This window comes from Eulemur rufifrons, chromosome 26 (assembly GCF_041146395.1).
Source record: "Eulemur rufifrons isolate Redbay chromosome 26, OSU_ERuf_1, whole genome shotgun sequence".
Taxonomy (NCBI): domain Eukaryota; kingdom Metazoa; phylum Chordata; class Mammalia; order Primates; family Lemuridae; genus Eulemur; species Eulemur rufifrons.
This window is the reverse complement of record NC_091008.1, coordinates 6,112,744-6,133,278: the sequence shown is the minus strand read 5'-3', so window position 1 is coordinate 6,133,278 and position 20,535 is coordinate 6,112,744. Positions and strand designations below refer to the sequence as shown.

The 20,535-nt window shown below is 48.0% G+C and overlaps 1 protein-coding gene across 1 annotated transcript in view; it reads right to left on the bottom strand.

Moving 5' to 3' along the window:
- The window catches only part of PAPSS1 (3'-phosphoadenosine 5'-phosphosulfate synthase 1), a 68,838-nt gene that overhangs the window by 15,993 nt on the left and 32,310 nt on the right, over positions 1-20,535 (bottom strand). The window contains exons 6-10 of the mRNA XM_069459049.1: positions 18,451-18,564; positions 17,226-17,337; positions 14,820-15,025; positions 13,249-13,384; positions 867-1,135 (exon numbers count right to left, since the gene is read on the bottom strand). Of these exons, the coding sequence (XP_069315150.1) occupies positions 867-1,135; positions 13,249-13,384; positions 14,820-15,025; positions 17,226-17,337; positions 18,451-18,564 (837 nt within the window). The remainder of the gene's footprint in view (positions 1-866; positions 1,136-13,248; positions 13,385-14,819; positions 15,026-17,225; positions 17,338-18,450; positions 18,565-20,535) is intronic.

Here is a 20,535-nt window from a genome sequence, read left to right as displayed (position 1 = left end):
CAGGACGTCCTAGATTTGAATCCTAGCTTTGCCCCTTACTGACTGTCTTTAAGCAAGTTCCTTATACAACAAATATTTTCTGAAAGCCCAGGCTAGAGTGCCGTGGCGTCAGCCTCGCTCACAGCAACCTCAAACTCCTGAGCTCAAGCGATCCTCCTGTCTCAGCCTTCCGAGTAGCTGGGACTACAGGCATGCGCCACCATGCCTGCCTCATTTTTTCTATATATTTTTAGTTGTCCAGCTAATTTCTTTCTATGTTTAGTAGAGACGGGGCCTCGCTCTTGCTCAGGCTGGTCTCAAACTCCTGACCTTGAGCGATCCTCCCGCCTAGGCCTCCCAGAGTGCTAGGATGACAGGCGTGAGCCACCGTGCCTGGCAGATGTTTTTTTTTTTTAAAGGCACCATGCTTTTCTTCACACCGAAATCCCTTTACCTTTCCAAAATTCAGCAGAAGCAAACATGAGACCAAATCTGTCCCTTGGGGAGAATGCCCTAGGACCGAGTTAAACAAAGGACGAGATCAGAGGTGTCGGGGCTGTACCCGTCGCACAGCCGGTGGTCAGAAGAGGAGCTTGCGACACTCCTTCCCGACCTCACCCAGCCCTGTCTGCAGGGAACGGTCCCTCTTTCACAGCCGGGACCAAGACCCACCAGGAGAGCAAGAGAGCCTTCTCCCCGTCTCCCCTCTTTGGGGGGTGCCTCTGGGGAACATCCCCGACGGAGGACAGCACTCCAGGGGGGCTGAATGTCTGGAATCGACCTACGCATCAGAGGAGAATCAGCAGGTGTGCTGGGGACGCCAGCTGTGTTACTGAGAGTGGCCTTAACACAGCCGCGGTGACAACCGGCATCTAGAAAGCGTCTACCTCGGTCGGCCCGGCGTACATCATGGGGGACGGGAAGATGGCCACCACTGTCGTCTCGGGGTTCAGGATGCCTTCCTCCAGCACCGCGGCATGCTGCTTCATGCGCCACATCAAGGGGACGTCGTCGTCCTTCGTCCAGCCGCCCAGGGGGTGGAGGAGGAGGACGGGGCGCCGGTAGCCCCTGTCCAGCAGCTGCTTGTGGGTGTCCTGCATGAGCAGGGCGTGCCCGTTGTGCACCGGGTTGCGCAGCTGGAATGCAAAGACGGCGTCTGCAGAGAGAACAACACACGTCCAACCCATCACCTTCCGAAGGGTAAGCCATCTTTCCTGAAGCGCCACACTTAGGATTAAGCAAACACGTGCGTGCTCGGGGCAACATGCCTACACATGTATACAGCACGGAGTTAATCTCACGTGCCTGGGGGTATGTCGTGGATTTATGACAAGTACTTGCTGCATTCCTGGGAAACGAGAACAATCAGTAGATTTTCTGGTCCTAACATCCCAGTTCAACTGCTCATAAAAGATACAAATTCTTGGTCTGTGCCTCAGTTACCCGCCAGATCAATCCCTCTCCGATCAATCCCTCGACCTGAGATACTGCTTTATTGCAGAGAGGCAAAAAGGCAGAGGTATTTACAGTTCCAAACACCAAAGTACTATCCAAACACACTCATTTATACTGATCACTTTGCTTGACTAGAACCTGATCGTTCTGTGATCCAAGCCTGGATTTTGGATCACAGTTTAGCAACAATAATACCCCTTACAAGGGCCATTGCGGTTACTCAAACAATGGAAACTACCAGATTAATTAAGTGGGTTGACTCTCTATCTCCTGCTCACAGCCCCGGCTTCACTCCTGCGTGGTGCCTCCTACCAGGAGACCTTTCCTAGAAGGCAGGGTTCTCTGCGGTAGAATTTCCCAGAACAGAGCGACGATCCGGTTAGCGGAGCTCTGTGCTTCAGTCCCTTACGACACCCGGCACGTCACCCTGCCACGCTGGTCCAAGCTTGGCTCACAAAGAGGAACAGCCTCTGTCCTCTAATAACTGTAAAGCGAAATAGTACATTTATCTAGTCTCCATTCTGACCCTCTTCTGTCACCAGGACGAAAGGCAGAGGAGGAGGCCTGTGGCTGCTTCACCAGGAACTTCTGTTCTGCCACATCCCGTGACAGCCAGGGCTTACGGCCTTTCCACTGTTCTTAGGAGTTCTCAAGTCACCTTTCATACATGAACAGGGCTGGTTTCTACCCAGGAAATAGCTGATATGACACAGGTACAAAGAACAAGAAAGTCATTTTCTTATTTTTCTTATTTCAGCATATTATGGGGGTACAAATATTTAGGTTACGTATATTGCCTTTGTCCCACCCGAGTCAAAGCTTTAAGCGTGTTCATCGCCCAGACGGTGCACACTGCACCCATTAGGTGTGTTCATACCCATCCCCTCCTCCCCCCACCACCTGCCCGACACCCAGTGAATGTTACTACTATATGTGCACGTAAGTGTTGATCAGTTAATGCCAATTTAATGGGGAATACATGTGGTGCTTGTTTTTCCATTCTTGTGATACTTCACTTAGTAGAATGGGCTCCAGCTCCATCCAGGATGATACAAGAGGTGCTAGATCACCACTGTTTTTGTGGCTGAGTAGTACTCCATGGTATACAGATACCACATTTTATTAATCCACTCATGCATTGATGGGCACTTGGGTTGTTTCCACATCTTTGCAATTGTGACTTGTGCTGCTATAAACATTCCAGTGCAGATGTCATTTTTATAGAATGTCTTTTTTGCCTTTGGGTAGATGCCCAGTAATGGGATTGTTGGATCAAATGGTAGTTCTTGTTCTCTTTGAGGTATCTCCATATTACTTTCCACAGAGGTTGTACTAGTTTGCAGACCCACGAGCAGTGTATATGAGTGTTCCTATCTCTCCACATCCACACCAACATTTATTGTTTGGGAACTTTTTGATAAAGGTCCTTCTCACTGTGAGCGTGTAAAATTATCCTGCTTTGAGATGGGAGGAAGGGAACAGACCTGAACATTTTTCTATCCTTCTGAATTCACTTCAAATTCAGTTTTGCATATAGACATAAAAGATTCTAAAACCTTTCTTCTGACCATTAAGTAGAACTCTAGAGCTCCCCTCTCCCCAAGATCAAGAAGCAGTTTTACTTCCTGGCTGTATCACACTAGTCTTTCAAAAAAGAACACATGAAGAATGTCTCCTGAACACAGGAGTATTAATATTCCTTCATAAGAGTATTAATCGTACTTAATTTGGGGATTACTGAAGTTCATCTGCCATTCTGATTCTGGCCTGAATCTCATGACTGGGTTCAGTTCTCTCCTCTCTCATCCCTTCACTGTTCACCGCCTGTTCTTTATAAACACCGTGACCCACAGTGTCACCGAGGCTGAGCATTAAGGACTCCTGCTCCCGGGCTGATGTGAGTCGCCGCTCTGGGAGGGGAAGATGTCTGGCCCAGCCCAAGTCGGCAGCACCCGGGCCAAGGAGAATGACCGGTTCTTGGACCAACAAGGACAGGGCCGAGAAGACAGCCTGGGAGACTGGGAGGCTGCGTACACACGGGAGGCAGCACAAATGTGTCAACACATTGAGGGTGACGGGAGCCAGGGAACTCGCTGGAGAAGGCAGGGCATAAAATAGTGAAAGGAGAAAGGCTAGAATAGACCAGAATGGGAAATATCAGTATGACCTCATGGTTTTCAGCTATAGAGACAGATAAACGAATGGATACAAACGTGTGTGAGCGCATGTATACGTACATGTGTGTGGATGCACATGTCTTCTTCGTTTTGCCCACTGAAAGGTCCCACAAGCAGTGACTACCCAGGGGCACTAAGCAAAACGAAAGCCCACATTTTGCATTCTAAATACCACTCCCCATTTAAATGGACCAGGGCTCCTTGGCAAACGGCTGCTTTTAGGGCCAGGGTGAGGAAAATAAAACCTGACTTAGAACACCTTTTTGTGCCATTAAGCAGCAAAGTGCACAAAGAATGACGAGGACACACCGAAAGGACACAACAGCCAAACCCAGGACAAGGTGAATATCAAAGTATAATGAATAGTGATAGTACCGGACTGTAACCGACCAGGACAGGAATCTGTGAGCCCATCAAGAATAAAATAAATAAACGAAAAACCAACGGGGAGTGGCAGAAACCTCTACCTTATGACAGAGCGTCAACTAATAAATGGAGAAGGAACAATGGCATTAGAAAATCGCCACCCGGCAGTACTGCAGCATGCTAAAGCCAGCAGGAAAAGTTTGAGGACAAGGACAATATTTCAGAGTCTCAAAGTCTCTCCCCCCAAATACGTATCAGTTAATAAGTACAAAATAATTTGTTAACTGTACAGTAGAGAAACCTGGCAAACGTAAATTAAACAAGGGCTAAAAGTTCCCTTTAAAAATGAAATTAACTCTACCTATAACAGGACAAACCAAAACCGTGAGCCACCTACTATGCCGCACTGAGACCACAGCCTTGCTCCTGTTGTGTTCCTGACAAACACCGGTAACCGGAATCCAATCCAGGGCAACAGCAGATAAACCCAAACCGAAAACCACCACAATGAATGGCATGACGTGTACTCCGCAACAACGTCAAGGTCGCAAAAGACAAAACAAAGGCCAAGTGACTGTTCCAGATTGAAGCAGACTGAAGACACATGACCTAGATCCTGAACCGAAACGGACAGGTCATAGAGAAAGACTTTGTCGTCATTTGTTGGTTTTGTAATAAAGGACACTGTTAGGCCAATGGATTTAAATGGTATAGATGGGTTAGATCAATGTTATTTTCCTGAGTTTGATGAACACAGTGTGGTTAAGCAGAAGACTGTCCTTATTTTCAGGAAATACACATGGAAATATTAAGGGGTAATGAGGCTTCATGTCTGCAACTTCCTCTCAAAGACAGGGAGCACGAGAAAGCAAGGAAAGCACAACGCTAATGTCTGTGGCATCCGGGTGAAGAAGATACAAGAGCTTGTGGTACTATTACAATTTGTCTGTAAATGTAAAATTATTTTACAATGAAGAGTCATAACCAATTACAATGTATGGATCTTATTTAGATCCTGATTCAAACACACTGTAAAAAGGAAAAAAAGGAACTATTAAATTACTAGAAATCTGAACACCGACTGGATATCTGAAAATATGAAGAGACTTCCATTATTTAGGTGCAGTAGTGGTATCGTAGTTGGGCTTTTTCAAGTCCTTACCTTTAATACTGGAGGGGGGGAGAAAGGTGGAGGGGTGGGCACAGGAAAAACAGATTAGCCAAGAGTTAACTGTTGAAGCTGGTTAGAGTACATAGGGACTCATTCTTATCGTAATTATAAATGTAAGTAGTATATGTTTGAAATTTTCCATAACAAGCTTTTTTTTTTTTGAGACAGAGTCTCACTCTGTTGCCCGGGCTAGAGTGCCGTGGTGTCAGCCTCGCTCACAGCAACCTCAGACTCCTGGGCTCAAGCGATCCTCCTGCCTCAGCCTCCCGAGTAGCTGGGACTACAGGCATGCGCCACCATGCCCGGCTAATTTTTTCTACATAGATTTTTAGCTGTCCATATAATTTCTTTCTATTTTTAGTAGAGATGGGGTCTCGTTCTTGCTCAGGCTGGCATAATAACAAGTTTTAAAAGAGAAGATACATATGGAGTATCAGAAGAAGCAGTGCTTTGGAATACAGTATTTGCGGGTTCAAATCATGGGTCTACCAGTTGTGGCCATGGCCTTTTAGGACTGAATTTCACTTTCTATACTTTTGAAATGGGGATGATAGTAAAGTTACCGTCGTGAAGATAAAATAATGTACAGTGTCTAGCATGGTGAGCAGCACACTGCAGTGAATAAATCTAAGTAGCTTTGCATAGGACCCTTGGGTAATTACATCTCAGGTGTATGACAACTACATTTCTGGACTTCAATCAGGCCAAATATGATTTTGTAAAATCACCATTTAGCAAGAGTATTTATATGATAGGATGTTCAAAGGAAAGCATAAAAAAATAGCTGTCTCAAATGCACATATTTCAAAGACAGTAGTAATTTATCTAGGCTTTCTTTCCAAAAAGAATTAATTTGGCTCCACAATGGACGTTTTGATAAAGTTAAGATGGATGACTTATTAAAACTTCATAGTAGCAACATATAAAGGATTTTATTGCCCAAATTTCTTTCAGATAGAATTATTTCCTTTTAATAGTTCCACTCAGAAATCCAGTGGCCATTTGATCTGTCTGCCCATTTATTTTCCAGTAGAACCAGGTCTTTCCTAAACTTGTAATCTTCTCAATCCCTTGTAACTATTTACCAATGAATTCCACATGACTTTAACGTTGTTGTTCCAGGTTATATTTTCATTCCTAACATCTGGTTTTTCCACCAGAGAACTTATGTGGATGAAAAAGTGTCACGGGAGTACGCGATCCATTGGAAGCTCATTCTCAGGATATTGTCACAGCTGGGAAAACCCAACATGCATCACTGTTAAATTTTCCTCCATCAAGGATGGAAAAAGAACCATGCATCCGAGCCCACTGATATTTTGAGCAACTTTCATTGACATCTCACATTCTTATCCCCATTTGCAGAAAACAGTGATTGTCAGACCATAATTAGTAAAAAAATATTTGCATTTTCACTTATAATTCCTATGGTTTAGTTTAAGACTGCTTTACCTAAGACTGTGATTGCTACTGCGTTTGAAAATGAGAGATGATCTAAAAGATGACTGAAAGTTAATTTTAACATTTATAATTTCCACTTCTTCCTGGCCCTCTATCCCCCGTTCCTGGGAAGGGCCCAGGAGATCTGTAACCCTGACTTCTGGAAAGTACCCTGTGAAGCTGCCGACACCACACACGAAGGAAAACTTTTTCTTCAAAGAGCCAGAGCGAATATTTCAGGCTTTGCAGGCTGGGATCTCTGTTGCAGCTACTCAACCCGACCCTTATCGTGCAAAAACCAGTAAGTGTGGCTGTCTTCCAATAAAACTTTATCTCCAAAAACTGTCCGTGGGCCAGATCTGGCCTTCAGGCTGTAGTTTGGTGACCTCTACAAGTAGACAAAATGTGACAGGTAAAAGTAAAAAGAGCATCCCGACCAGGCACACTAGGGTGAGGAAGCGTGGAGGCAGGAAAGCAGAGGTGCGTCTGAGGAACACGGAATCTTCCATTTGTCAAGGAAGGAGGGTTCGTGCAGTCAGATTCAGAACCTGGCGAAAGGTTACTGTGTAGAATTTTTTTTTTTGAGACAGAGTCTCGCTCTGTCGCCCGGGCTAAAGTGCTGTGGCATCAGCCTCGCTCACAGCAACCTCAAACTCCTGGGCTCAAGCGATCCTCCTGCCTCAGCCTCCCGAGTAGCTGGGACTACAGGCATGCACCACCATGCCCGGCTAATTTTTTCTACATAGATTTTTAGCTGTCCAGCTAATTTCTTTCTATTTTTAGTAGAGACGGGGTCTCGCTCTCGCTCAGGCTGGTCTCGAACTCCTGACCTCGAGCGATCCTCCCGCCTCGGCCTCCCAGAGTGCTAGGATGACAGGCGTGAGCCACCGTGCCCGGCCTGCATAGAATGTTGACTGCCCCGTTAGGAAGGACACCGGAACCAAACAGGGGTCGTGAGTGCAAAGAGCCAAGCACACTCTGCTCCCTCCCAGCCGGCAGCCCAAGCGCAGCTGCAGTTCAGCGGATGAATCAATGAGGTGACGAGCTCGCAGGTGCTCCCGGATCCCAGTCACCTTCCTGAGCCCCCAGAACTGCGCTTTCCTCCCCAGCCCAGTCAGAGCCCACACACCCCCCTACGCTGAACTCACAACTGCAGCGTCTTCCTCCCGGCCCCTCCCCACGACTGCCCTCCCCACGACTGTCCTCCCCACGACTGTCCTCCCCACAGCAGGAGCCGGTGACCGACCCACCCAATGCTGAGCATCTGCCACTGTCTCTGCCCCGAGTTCTAAGCACAGTCGTTTCTGATTTCCACGGAATCGATACAGTAGCTAAGTAAGAGAGTGCTGACTATAGCTCTAGAGTCACCAGGAAGAGGAGGTGTGTGTTTAACGTTTGTTTTTGTGGGAGTTTTTTTTTTTTTTTTTTTTTTAGGAGCTGAAAGTACAACAGAGTTCGATCCCTCCCTCCCTCAGGGTTGCCCTAAGTTACCAGCGTTTCTTTTACTTAAACAGCCATGGTGCGGGGGGAAGGAGTGAGACAGAGGCCGCCACCTGAGTAAATGCGAACACATTAACTGGAATTTTTCACAAGCTCCAAAGTCTGGCAGCAATGAACTGTTGTTTTCTGTTCTCAGGACTAAAAACGCTTGCAGATTAAAGCGAGAACGAATGTCACACGGAAAGCCTTGTGCCGGCTGGGCTCTGCACTGCGTGTTTGCCGTCCCCTCCCCATTCTCTGCAGTCCTTGGGGGGGGCGGGACTGTGGATCCCTCTAGAAGGGGCTGCTGTACTCCCGCCTCTAGGGTGGGAGGCGCTGGCGGCAACTGGAGGCTGGAGGGAGGAAGGTTGGGGGGAGGCTGGAGGGAGGAAGGTTGGGGGGAGGCTGGAGGGAGGAAGGTTGGGGGGAGGCTGGAGGGAGGAAGGTTGGGGGGAGGCTGGAGGGAGGAAGGTTGGGGGGAGGCTGGAGGGAGGAAGGTTGGGGGGAGGCTGGAGGGAGGAAGGTTGGGGGGAGGCTGGAGGGAGGAAGGTTTGGGGGGAGGCTGGAGGGAGGGAGGTTTGGGGGGAGGCTGGAGGGAGGGAGGTTTGGGGGGAGGCTGGAGGAAGGTTGGGGGGAGGCTGGAGGGAGGAAGGTTGGGGGGAGGCTGGAGGGAGGAAGGTTTGGGGGAGGCTGGAGGGAGGAAGGTTTGGGGGGAGGCTGGAGGGAGGAAGGTTGGGGGGAGGCTGGAGGGAGGAAGGTTTGGGGGGAGGCTGGAGGGAGGAAGGTTTGGGGGGAGGCTGGAGGGAGGAAGGTTTGGGGGGAGGCTGGAGGGAGGAAGGTTGGGGGGAGGCTGGAGGGAGGAAGGTTGGGGGAGGCTGGAGGGAGGAAGGTTGGGGGGAGGCTGGAGGGAGGAAGGTTGGGGGGAGGCTGGAGGGAGGAAGGTTGGGGGGAGGCTGGAGGGAGGAAGGTTGGGGGGAGGCTGGAGGGAGGAAGGTTGGGGGGAGGCTGGAGGGAGGAAGGTTGGGGGGAGGCTGGAGGGAGGAAGGTTGGGGGGAGGCTGGAGGGAGGAAGGTTTGGGGGGAGGCTGGAGGGAGGGAGGTTTGGGGGGAGGCTGGAGGGAGGGAGGTTTGGGGGGAGGCTGGAGGGAGGAAGGTTGGGGGGAGGCTGGAGGGAGGAAGGTTGGGGGGAGGCTGGAGGGAGGAAGGTTTGGGGGGAGGCTGGAGGGAGGAAGGTTGGGGGGAGGCTGGAGGGAGGAAGGTTTGGGGGGAGGCTGGAGGGAGGAAGGTTTGGGGGGAGGCTGGAGGGAGGAAGGTTTGGGGGGAGGCTGGAGGGAGGAAGGTTGGGGGGAGGCTGGAGGGAGGAAGGTTGGGGGAGGCTGGAGGGAGGAAGGTTGGGGGGAGGCTGGAGGGAGGAAGGTTTGTGGGGAGGCTGGAGGGAGGAAGGTTTGGGGGGAGGCTGGAGGGAGGAAGGTTGGGGGGAGGCTGGAGGGAGGAAGGTTGGGGGGAGGCTGGAGGGAGGAAGGTTTGGGGGGAGGCTGGAGGGAGGAAGGTTGGGGGGAGGCTGGAGGGAGGAAGGTTTGGGGGAGGCTGGAGGAAGGTTTGGGGGCGGCTGGAGGGAGGAAGGTTTGGGGGAGGCTGGAGGGAGGAAGGTTTGGGGGGAGGCTGGAGGGAGGAAGGTTTGGGGGGAGGCTGGAGGAAGGTTTGGGGGAGGCTGGAGGGAGGAAGGTTTGGGGGAGGCTGGAGGGAGGAAGGTTTGGGGGGAGGCTGGAGGGAGGAAGGTTTGGGGGGAGGCTGGAGGAAGGTTTGGGGGAGGCTGGAGGGAGGAAGGTTTGGGGGAGGCTGGAGGCAGGAAGGTTTGGGGGGAGGCTGGAGGGAGGAAGGTTGGGGGGAGGCTGGAGGGAGGAAGGTTGGGGGGAGGCTGGAGGGAGGAAGGTTGGGGGGAGGCTGGAGGAAGGTTTGGGGGAGGCTGGAGGGAGGAAGGTTTGGGGGGAGGCTGGAGGAAGGTTTGGGGGAGGCTGGAGGGAGGAAGGTTTGGGGGAGGCTGGAGGGAGGAAGGTTTGGGGGGAGGCTGGAGGGAGGAAGGTTGGGGGGAGGCTGGAGGGAGGAAGGTTTGGGGGGCCCTTGCCCCACTAGCGCCTGCCTCCGTGCTGTGTTCCTGGCTGTGCCGACACCCCCCGCAGCCAGCTCCTGCTCGGCCGCCCTCCCCCGGCTGCGGCTGCCACCTGCCTTCAGCAACACCGGTTCCCGCCATCGCCCCGTCAGGACTGGTGACACTACCCCATGCTGCCAGGCCCTAGACACCTCGGTATTCCTTGTGGGTTCTCTTAACCTGACGGCCCTTCTTTACTCACTTTAAGCTACGCTCAGAGCCTCACCTGCCTCCTCCAGGACCTGCCACAGCGCCCCCAGCCCGATCTCAGACCACAGCCCCCCCAGCCCACTGCCACTTACTGTCAAGGAAGCACATCGACCCCACGGACAAACCCTCTGCTTCTGCCTCAGCTTGCTCACGTGTCACCCCCAACTCTGCCTTCAATATCCTCCCGACGTCTCCAGTCATTCATTTAAAATACAGTTTATAATTCAACATCTCCACAAAGCTTTCTCGAATCGGATTCAGTCAACCCTGTACCAGCACCTACTAGCTGGAAAGCAGTGTGTCAACGTTTCCCCTTTGTGAGCAGCAGGACCCCAATATTCTGCGCAGAATAGACACCAACGGGCTCTCACTTGGCGTCAGTGAAATTCGTTCCTCCTCTCCAGGATCTTGGTCGATCATCAGTGATGCAGAGAACCTGCCACCTGGAACCGTGTCACTTTGCAATCACTGATGTGGACGTCAAAGACCTGTCAATCATTCCAAGATAGGGACCGGTGGAGGAACAGACAATTGACTATGTTAATGCACAGGACAATGACACATCCATTGTCTCAAGGCACGTCTAAGTTGAGAGGAGGAGGAGGAAGAGGGAGAAAAGAGATCCTAAGTAAAAGCAAACAGCCCACAAACGTTCCCTGCCGTCTCTCCCTTGAACACATCAGTAGACGGCTTGTTACTGGCTTGCTAAAAGAGTGACGGAGAACTACAAAGCGATCTCCTCGGTCTGTCGCTTATTTGCCTCGGTATAAAATGGAAAAGTACAATAAAATAATACTCCGCGAAATTGCTGTTTGGTGTAAGGCTAATAACTGGCTCTCCGCTACTTTAAACAAAGTTGCGATCACTCGTCATGCTACAAATTCTCTCAGTGACTGAAACCGTTTGGCTTGCAGAGAAGAATGCAAAACAGATGTAATATTCAAGTCCCTAATTATAAATGATAATTCCTTGATAAGACCCCCTTTCGACGGTGCCAACAATGTATTTGCTAACATCAATTCCAGATATGAATTCAAATTTTGGCAAAAAATTAAATAACGTGGTGTCGGCAAGTCCTGCCCTAAATATGTTTCTGTTCAGCAGAAAAAAAAAACGGACATCGCCATGTTATAAACTATCAGATGCTTCTGGCTGCAAATAACAGACGACCGGACTAGAAGTGTCTTAAATAATTTGGATATATATTATCTCTCCGAATAACGAATCTGGGGACGAATGACTCCAGGGTTGGGACAGAAACTCCAAGCAGTGTAAGGACGCAGTTAGTACATCTGGATTCTCGTGGATTTAAATGGCGGCAGGAACTCCAAACACTGCAGCCTCACATGACAGCGTCCAAAGCAGGAAGAAAGACGATTTTTTTTGGTCATAAGCCAGTTTCTTATCAGGAAGGAAAATCTCCTTCGGAAGCCCCTCTCCTCATAGCTCAATGGCCAGAAATGACTTACACGCTGACCCTTAAATCACACGCTGGCAAAAGGGAATGGGCTGCCATTATTATATCCATTCCTGTATGATTGGGCCCAAAACGTGCTAGAAAGAAGAGAATCAGGTGTTGTATAGACAAGCACCAAGTGTGGCACTCAGAAAAGTTCCTGCATAGGTAATTTAAGTCAAATATTTTTGCTTCAAATTCAGAGGAGCAGAGTGAGTTGCAAAAAGGGGGAAGGGCCAATACCCTCAAATATCCTAAAGGGGCCGAGAAGGCTACCAGGCGGAATGAGGCGGCCGGGGGGAGCCGTGGGCACTAAAGAAGGTGTCGCCCATCTGAGGCCTCCAGTTCTGAACCTGGCTTCACTTCGTATCACGTCGAATTTCAGCAAACTGCAGCAGGGCTTAGGGATAAACAGGTACTCTTTCTGGAACCTTCCCACAAATACAGACAGACTAGCTCTGGCCCACACAACAGCAGTTGTGGCACCTTAACCTTCCACTGTGCGTCACATACTGTTTAAAGAGCCCCACGCCTCTTCTCCCATGTCTCTTTTTAAAATGAAATTCTGTGCGTCAGATACCATCAACGTCCTCATCAAATGTCCGTGAGCCTTCGGGAGGAAAGCAGGTCCCCGCAAGCACAGAACTGCCAGGCGGGGAGGCAGGGGACAGTGGGCACGCAGCCCTGTGGATGACCACCGGGCCACGGAGTTCACAGACCGTAAACACAACCGACGACACGGCCGCTCCTTCCCAGATGTTCCGTGGTCACCCGGGAACCGGGGCTTCTGGGCCACAAATACGGCTCGGTGGCCACGTACTGCCCAGAAAGACAACCACAAGCACCTGGGTGCTACACGGAAACTATGCACGAGAGCAGCGCCGGGACTCGGGGCCTAAGTATCTCTGCCGTGGACAGAAATTAACGGGGAGCGTGACTGCAGGATGCTGCGAATTCTTCAGATCTTAAAAAAGACTTTCACTGACACGGCGGCTGGAGATGCACAGCGGGGAGAGAGAGCACAGAACAGGTGCAAAAGTGACACACGTCATCCCACCTCTGTGTAAAAAACCTAATAGCAGGAGCCCGACACAGTCCCCTCCTGGAGCACCTCCTTATCCGTGACACGGCGTCACGAAGAACAGCATCTGCAACCTCTCTGTTCTCACCGCTCCGTTTCACCCTAACCCCGACATGATCTGAAATCATTCACTTCCCCTTAAGCAACTTTCTCTGTCATTGTTTAATGTTTTTTCTCTTCTACACCGTAAGCTTCTGTTGTATTTATGTATGGGACCTCAGCGCTTGGCACTTCTAGAACTTTCTCTCCAGGCAGTCCCGTACGGATAATTAGGTCCATGTCTTACCGGCATTCATATCTTTGAACTTCTGCTTCAGCTCCGTAGGAGTGAGACGGTACTGATCGAGACCATCATTCCAATAAATTCGGTCCAGGACCTGAAGGTCTCCTCCAATCAGCCAATCTCCTTGTTCCATAACCATCTAATCGGAAGAAAAAGAAAAAAAAATTTTTTTTAAACAGAAACCAAGATCAAAATCAGTAAAAACATTTCTCTCATCCACACTAACTACCATTGTTATAAACTACTCTTACCTTAAAGTCAATGGCAAATCCATTTGATTTAGCAACTAAATTGGGATTGGAGATGCTACAGGATTGGAACAGACTTTGTAATTTCTCAAAATACTTGTGAAACGACTGTTATTTTCCCACGTGCGAGGCAAACGAAATCAATGTGAACAACAACGATGACTTCTTAAGTGACAAAAACATCCCTTTCATCGTTGTTGCGTGTTGATTGACAGAATAATTTGTCACCCTGGGTCACCCCACCCTGTGTTCTCAATCCTAATCTTCCAAAGAATTAACGATCTTTGAGTTAAACACAAATTCATGCGTTCCAGTCACCACGTCACCTCAAATTTCTTACACCTTCAGGCATCTTCTTTCCCTGCATCTGCAAGGAGGGGACGTTACCCTCTGGAGCCCGTCCATCTTCACCAAGCGGCTCAAGCCTCCCCCCTCTCCCCCGCGCTGCTCTGTCTCACGTGCCAATAACACACCCAGTCTCTTTTAAAGCTCAAAGTCTACTTTAACACACCTAACAACTGACAGGAACTTGACTCTGATAACATTCCACATACAATACATAAAGTAAATGAGGTGCTTTGGGGAGACTAATTACATTTCGTTGCTTTTACACCAGAAACACAATGTTAAGTTAAAAGCCCAGGCCAGATGAAGGACACCACCAGACTGTAAACTGCAGGAGCATAAACACTGTGCCTGTCCTGTCCCCAGCCCCGGCACTCCCAGCACCAGCCCGCAGCTCAGTGTCTGGCAGCCTGGTATAGAGCAGGTATTTAAAATATATCTGTTGGCCGGGCGCGGTGGCTCACGCCTGTCATCCTAGCACTCTGGGAGGCCGAGGCGGGAGGATCGCTTGAGGTCAGGAGTTCGAGACCAGCCTGAGCAAGAGCGAGACCCCATCTCTACTAAAAATAGAAAGAAATTATATGGACAGCTAAAAATATATAGAAAAAATTAGCCGGGCATGGTGGCGCATGCCTGTAGTCCCAGCTACTCGGGAGGCTGAGGCAGGAGGATCGCTTGAGCCCAGGAGTCTGAGGTTGCTGTGAGTGAGGCTGACACCACGGTACTCTAGCCCGGGCAACAGAGACTCTGTCTTAAAAAAAAAAAAATAAATAAATAAATATATATATATACACATATATCATATATATATATATATATATATATCTGTTGACCAAAATGACATCTGCTCATCACACCAAGATCCAGTCTCAATTCTGCAAAACACTAACAATCCCAGCAGAACAGTCCATACACAGGTAATGCCCACAGCACAAACGTCACTGCAAGTCAACGTAAAACGCAGCAAGCCTTATTCAGGACCTTGATGTAGGGGTGGCTCTTGCACGTCGTTCCCCACTGTCTGGCACAGCGCTCCTCCTTCCTGTGCTCGTAAAACTCCGGATTGCGAAGAATAGCCACACGCCGGCCTTCGTACAGCAGGGCGAAGGCCGTGCAGCCGTCCAGCCGTTCCTTCTCCTCGCGAGTGGCAGGCAGGACTATGGGCACCGACAGGTTAATGACACCTCCTGCAGGGCACAAAGGGACATAAAGCACACAGCCGGGGGCTACCCAACAGGCCCTAGTTACAGCCACCTTATCGCTGCAAGGGACGCTCTCCAAATAATGAAAGGTTTATGGGCCTAGTAACAGTGTTCAGCGGGAACCTGGCACAGAAAATTGCGAGAGAGAACCAACTACGAGGTCAGGGAGAATAAGCAACAACCTCAGAAACTTAGAAAAAAAAAAAACTAGCAAAAATGAAGACAACCACCAGTGTGTGTGGTAATATTTCTCGCAATTCAGCGAACCGTCTTTGGGTAGAAATTTTTGGTATAAAATTACAAAAATAAAAGAAACTGTTTAATAAGGAAAAATCAACCAATTAGGCTAAATATCACCAAAAATATACCGTGCACTTTCAATATATGAATGAGACAAAGAGCTATGTTTCAGATCTTTTCAGGAAAAATTTAAAGCCTTGTGGATAACAGGATAACATAGATAACTACGATTTAAGTGGCAAGCTGATTAAGTATACTTGAGTATACTTGGTACACTTGGGTAACCTTGAGATAGGAAGACAAAAAAAAAAACCCATAAAGTTTTCTTTTTTATTTGTTTTTTTTAACACAGCCAGAATCAAACTGGTATTAGCTGTTACCGGCCAAGACACAAATGCAGTAATCAGCGCTCCACTCAAACCAAAATGTGCCGTCAGTGATCCCAAAGGCAGTCTCAATTCCCAGCCTCTCAAGCTGTGAAAGTTTTTTTTTCCTACTCATCATGTATAGTTTAGAAAAATAAAATTCATATCTGAATTTATTTCCATACCAAAGAAACCATACGTTTTTGGGAATCATGACGTGCCTTCTTTAGACAAAAGATGGCAATACGATCAAGGATGACTGCTTAGCTGCTTTGAAAATAACCACCACTAAGTACAGTTTAAAATGGAACATGAGTAAGTGGGTCTGCACCAAGCCCAAGACTGAACCCTTACGAAGGAGGTCGTCCACAAAGACTTTCCCTTAGTTCCCAGGAAGAAAATAAAGATGCAATATTTATCCTCACGTTCTTGTGATAAAGTTTCTTGAGAATAATCAGGAATTACGTTTTCCAATATCTTTTTCAGTCCCCAGTTAACACACTGACTGCCACACTAGAAAGAAAAAATCCTCCTTGGGGCCACAGTGTTTTATTACGAAAATAGAACAAAAACTTTGAAAACAAAACGATCCTTTCGAATTTAATGAAAAATTTGTTGTTTTTTATTGTCTTCTGTGTGAGAGCTATACGCAATCAAATTGTCAGTATCAACTGTAGTGATAAGAACATCAACAAGGTTTTCATGAACCGACTGCAGGGTTTTGCCCAGGGGGGCGCCGCCGCCCATCACGTAACACGTGTGTTCCAGCGCGGCAGTGTGAGTTGCCCACGCACCACGTGGCTCCCAAGGTAAAGAGACGTGTGAATTGCACATGCTTCACCAGGCCCTGGGCTCAAAACTGGAGAGAGTTAAATACAACTCACATGGCAGTTCATATGCTAAAAGGAGTCATGATACAAAAGAAATCAGTAGCAATTTCGTGGGATTCTGTGACATTTGAAAACATTTTCTTTACTGTAATAAATTAATCTTACCAACAGTATATAAGACAAAGTCATAGGTAGCTGGATTGTAATGATAAACTAACATACAGGACATGGATTTCTTTGGCAATTTTTTAAAATATTTTAGAAGAATAGGGTGATTTCTTGGGCCCCTCTCCCGGGAACCCGGGAACCACACCCGGGCCCCTCTCTTGGGACCCGTAAAAAAAAAAAAAGAATAGGAAGAACCATGCTTCCTTCTGCCTACTTCAGGATTCCTTAACTTGGACTCCGTGATTCCCATCAGGAAGCACGGGCTTCAGCGTAGCAAAATGCAGCGTGTGCGTGGACTGCACGGGGAAAAACACGCCACAGTGGTCAGGCGGACACAGCACGAGAAACCTGTCTGTGCCTTTGCACCCATTCCCAGTCCTAATCCCCAGGTTCTCCCTCTCCCCCTACAATAAATCGCAATCAGGAAAGGGAAAAGTGGAAATAAAATCTCACGGTTGCCTTCACTAAAGTGTTCACTACTGATATCACGTAATGTTTACTTTGTGTCAACAGGGACAACCCCCCGCCACCGTGCCGTTTGTCTTGGACGGGCAAGGTGACTGCGAACGCGAGGCGTCTCACCGTCCAGCAGACAGTCGAAGTGAAGGCACTGCAGGTACTCGCGCTCCCGCATGAAGCCGTTCAGCGGCGTCGCCCAGCCTTCCGCCAGCACCTGTACCCACTGCATGGCCACCTGGCAAGTCAGAAAGCAGGGCACGGTGGCCACGTCACGTGTTTATCAGCAAAAGCAGTAACGGCCTTTAGGAGTCTGATTTCGAAAGCAATAGAAACAAACACTTTAAGGACGATTAGAGAGCATAGAAATCTAACAAAGAATAGGCTTCTAGCCCAGGCGTGGTGGCTCACGCCTGTCATCCCAGCACTCTGGGAGGCCGAGGCTGGAGGATCGCTCGAGGTCAGGAGTTCGAGGCCAGCCTGAGCAAGAGCAAGACCCTGTCTCTACTAAAAATAGAAAGGAATTATATGGACAGCTAAAAATACATATAGGAAAAAAAAATTATCCGGGCGTGGTGGCGCATGCCTGTAGTCCCAGCTACTCAGGAGGCTGAGGCAGGAGGATTGTTTGAGCCCAGGAGTTGGAGGTTGCTGTGAGCGAGGCTGATGCCACGGCGGCACTCTAGCCCAGGTGACAGAGTGAGACTCTGTCTCAAAAAAAAGAAAAAAAGAATGGATGGGAAATCTAACTTCTAGTCCAAATGCTTATTCCTTAATCTTCCTGTTTTTAAAGTATAAATAAATCATACAGCTTAAAATTCCCTAAGATTTGAAAAAGATAAAGTATACTTTCCATTCTCACCATGTCTGGTTTAACCAAACAGTTGTTTATTGGGGAAGACTGTATAATGATATCCTTAAAGCGAAAATATACGATGGAATTACTCTTAACAGTCTAAGAAAGGGCGAGTCAAGTGTTTGGCAAGAGATTAGGAAACGTGGTTAAAAGGGAAAAATGTTCTCTTTTAATTATTAATAGTATGGATTAGTATTTAACCTTTTAGAATTCCTTCCTTCTGATAAACCTAAAAATCTCACACAATCTTTATTCTTTGATATTTCAAAATAAATATTATGACTAAAAATAAATATTAATGAAAGTAAATATTAATAAAAGCCATGGTACTTTGAGAACATGGTTTCACAACCTAAACACATTCCCCTTCCTGGAGACTGCGGTACACACTAGGACAGCCTCACCCCCACCGCTCCTAGCCCTGGCCTCAAACGTTGCTAGAAACCACAAGTTTAAGGATGTATCACTCGGGGTGAAAAGCAACAAAGCCCCTACTTTATTAATTTCCAGTGCTGGTAATGCTTCTGCATCTGTTTTTGCCAGATGAAGCTTATTTTCCGGCACATACAGTTCCTTGACTTCGTAGGAGGCATCCACAGGTACGATATCCTAGGTAACAAAAGTACAATTAAATGTTGGCCTCGACAGTTGAGAGTTCAGCAAAGGGTATCTTAATGAGGAAAAGTAACATTTCAAAACGAGACCAAAAAGCATTTCAATTCTTCATTTTGCAGCTGCGAAGAACGTGGATGCCACAGGGCATCTCTGGGGGCTTTACGTACCCAAGAGGCTTATCGAACACACAGAATGTGTGTGTGTGCGTTTCACTGAATGCACGTCGTACTGTCCTTTCAGGAAAAGTTTATTCTGAATTTTTATTTTCTAGCTGGTGAAGAAGTTACAGGCTTTGCACAGACTGCTGGAACTACCTACCGCTTGTCCCGCATCGTGCCCGTGGGTGGGGGACAGCTGGAGGGGAAGATGGAAAAATGACGATGCTAACCATCCATAGGGACACAGGGTGACTGACTTTTCTCTTTGCCATCCACCCACTAAAGCACATGCCTGTCACTCCGCAGACTCTCTCCTTTACAGCTGGCGGGAAGGCAAAACGGTACAGCCACTTTGGAAGACAGTTCAGCGGTTTTATACAAACACACACACACACACAAAAACCCTCTAAAATTAACTGAAGTTACACAAACAGTCAGGCATTCGTTAGGACTTTTGTGAGGAAGAGTGCTGCGAACTAACAAAAATCTCTCTAGATGATGTCTACAGTTTCCTTCCAACCACACCCCTAAAAAACTAACGTACAGATAATTTGTGAGCAAATCTGTCTCCAACTAGTTCGAATATGAAAAGCGTAGGGGCCGGGCGCGGTGGCTCACGCCTGTAATCCTAGCACTCTGGGAGGCCGAGGTGGGCGGATCGTTTGAGCTCAGGAGTTCGAGACCAGCCTGAGCAAGAGCGAGACCCTGTCTCTACTAAAAATAGAAAGAAATTATATGGACAGCTAAATATATGTAGAAAAAACTAGCCGGGCATGGTGGCGCATGCCTGTAGTCCCAGCTAGTCGGGAGGCTGAGACAGGAGGATCGCTTGAGCCCAGGAGTTTGAGGTTGCTGTGAGCTAGGCTGACGCCACGGCACTCACTCTAGCCTGGGCAACAGAGTGAGACTCTGTCTCAAAAAAAAAAAAAGAAAAGCGTAGAATCTGTACTATGAGCTTAACCAAATTATTTACAAGAAATGTTTTGTGTACCCACAACAGAATTATTCATACTTTAGCATGAATGAACGTGTTTTGAGTAACGTGTGTTAACATAGAGGCTATAATCACTTTAAGAGGAGGGGGAGATCCTTTTCATACTTTTCAGTCAAAATAAAATTTTTCATTGCAAGAATTTCACAAAATTCTTCCCTTTTCAAAATTCACATCGAGTATTTTTAAATGCATTTTGGATTCAAAACTTAGACACAAAATTCTTCTCGTGCCTAACCAATGCCAAAATAAAAGTTCAAGAGGTTGCTACTGTTTTTCTCTTTAAAAAAAAAAAAAAGAGATAAAGCGAATATTTCTAGAATTAATACAAACAGCGTGAATCAAGAGGAACACGGGGCATCTGCTCAGTGGAAATGAGTTCTATGCAGATGCTGCGTGTAAAGACAAAAGGACTGAGTCTCTATCAGGAATACATAAAAACATCTTAAAAATGCACACACAGCCAGTTTCTAGCACATTCTAGTAACCAATCTCAGTTTCCAAAACAACTACTGAACGTCTGAAAGGAGCAAAACCACCTCAAAGTGAGACCAGATATCTGGACAACAGAACGTGAAGTCCCCACCACACAAGCTCTCAATTCTATTCGCATTTCATCAGGATTTCCACAGACACAGCTGTTAGAAACCACGTGTTCTTCTTCAGCTTTATTTCTAGAAATCTCCTTTGAAACCAAGATCGATCACAAGCCAGGCCAGGAGAAAGCCTTCAGATGCCCAGACGCCCCACCCCACCCCGAGAGCTCCGTGGTCACCCGGCACTTACGGGTAAAGGGGTCCCAGGGACGCAGCAGGG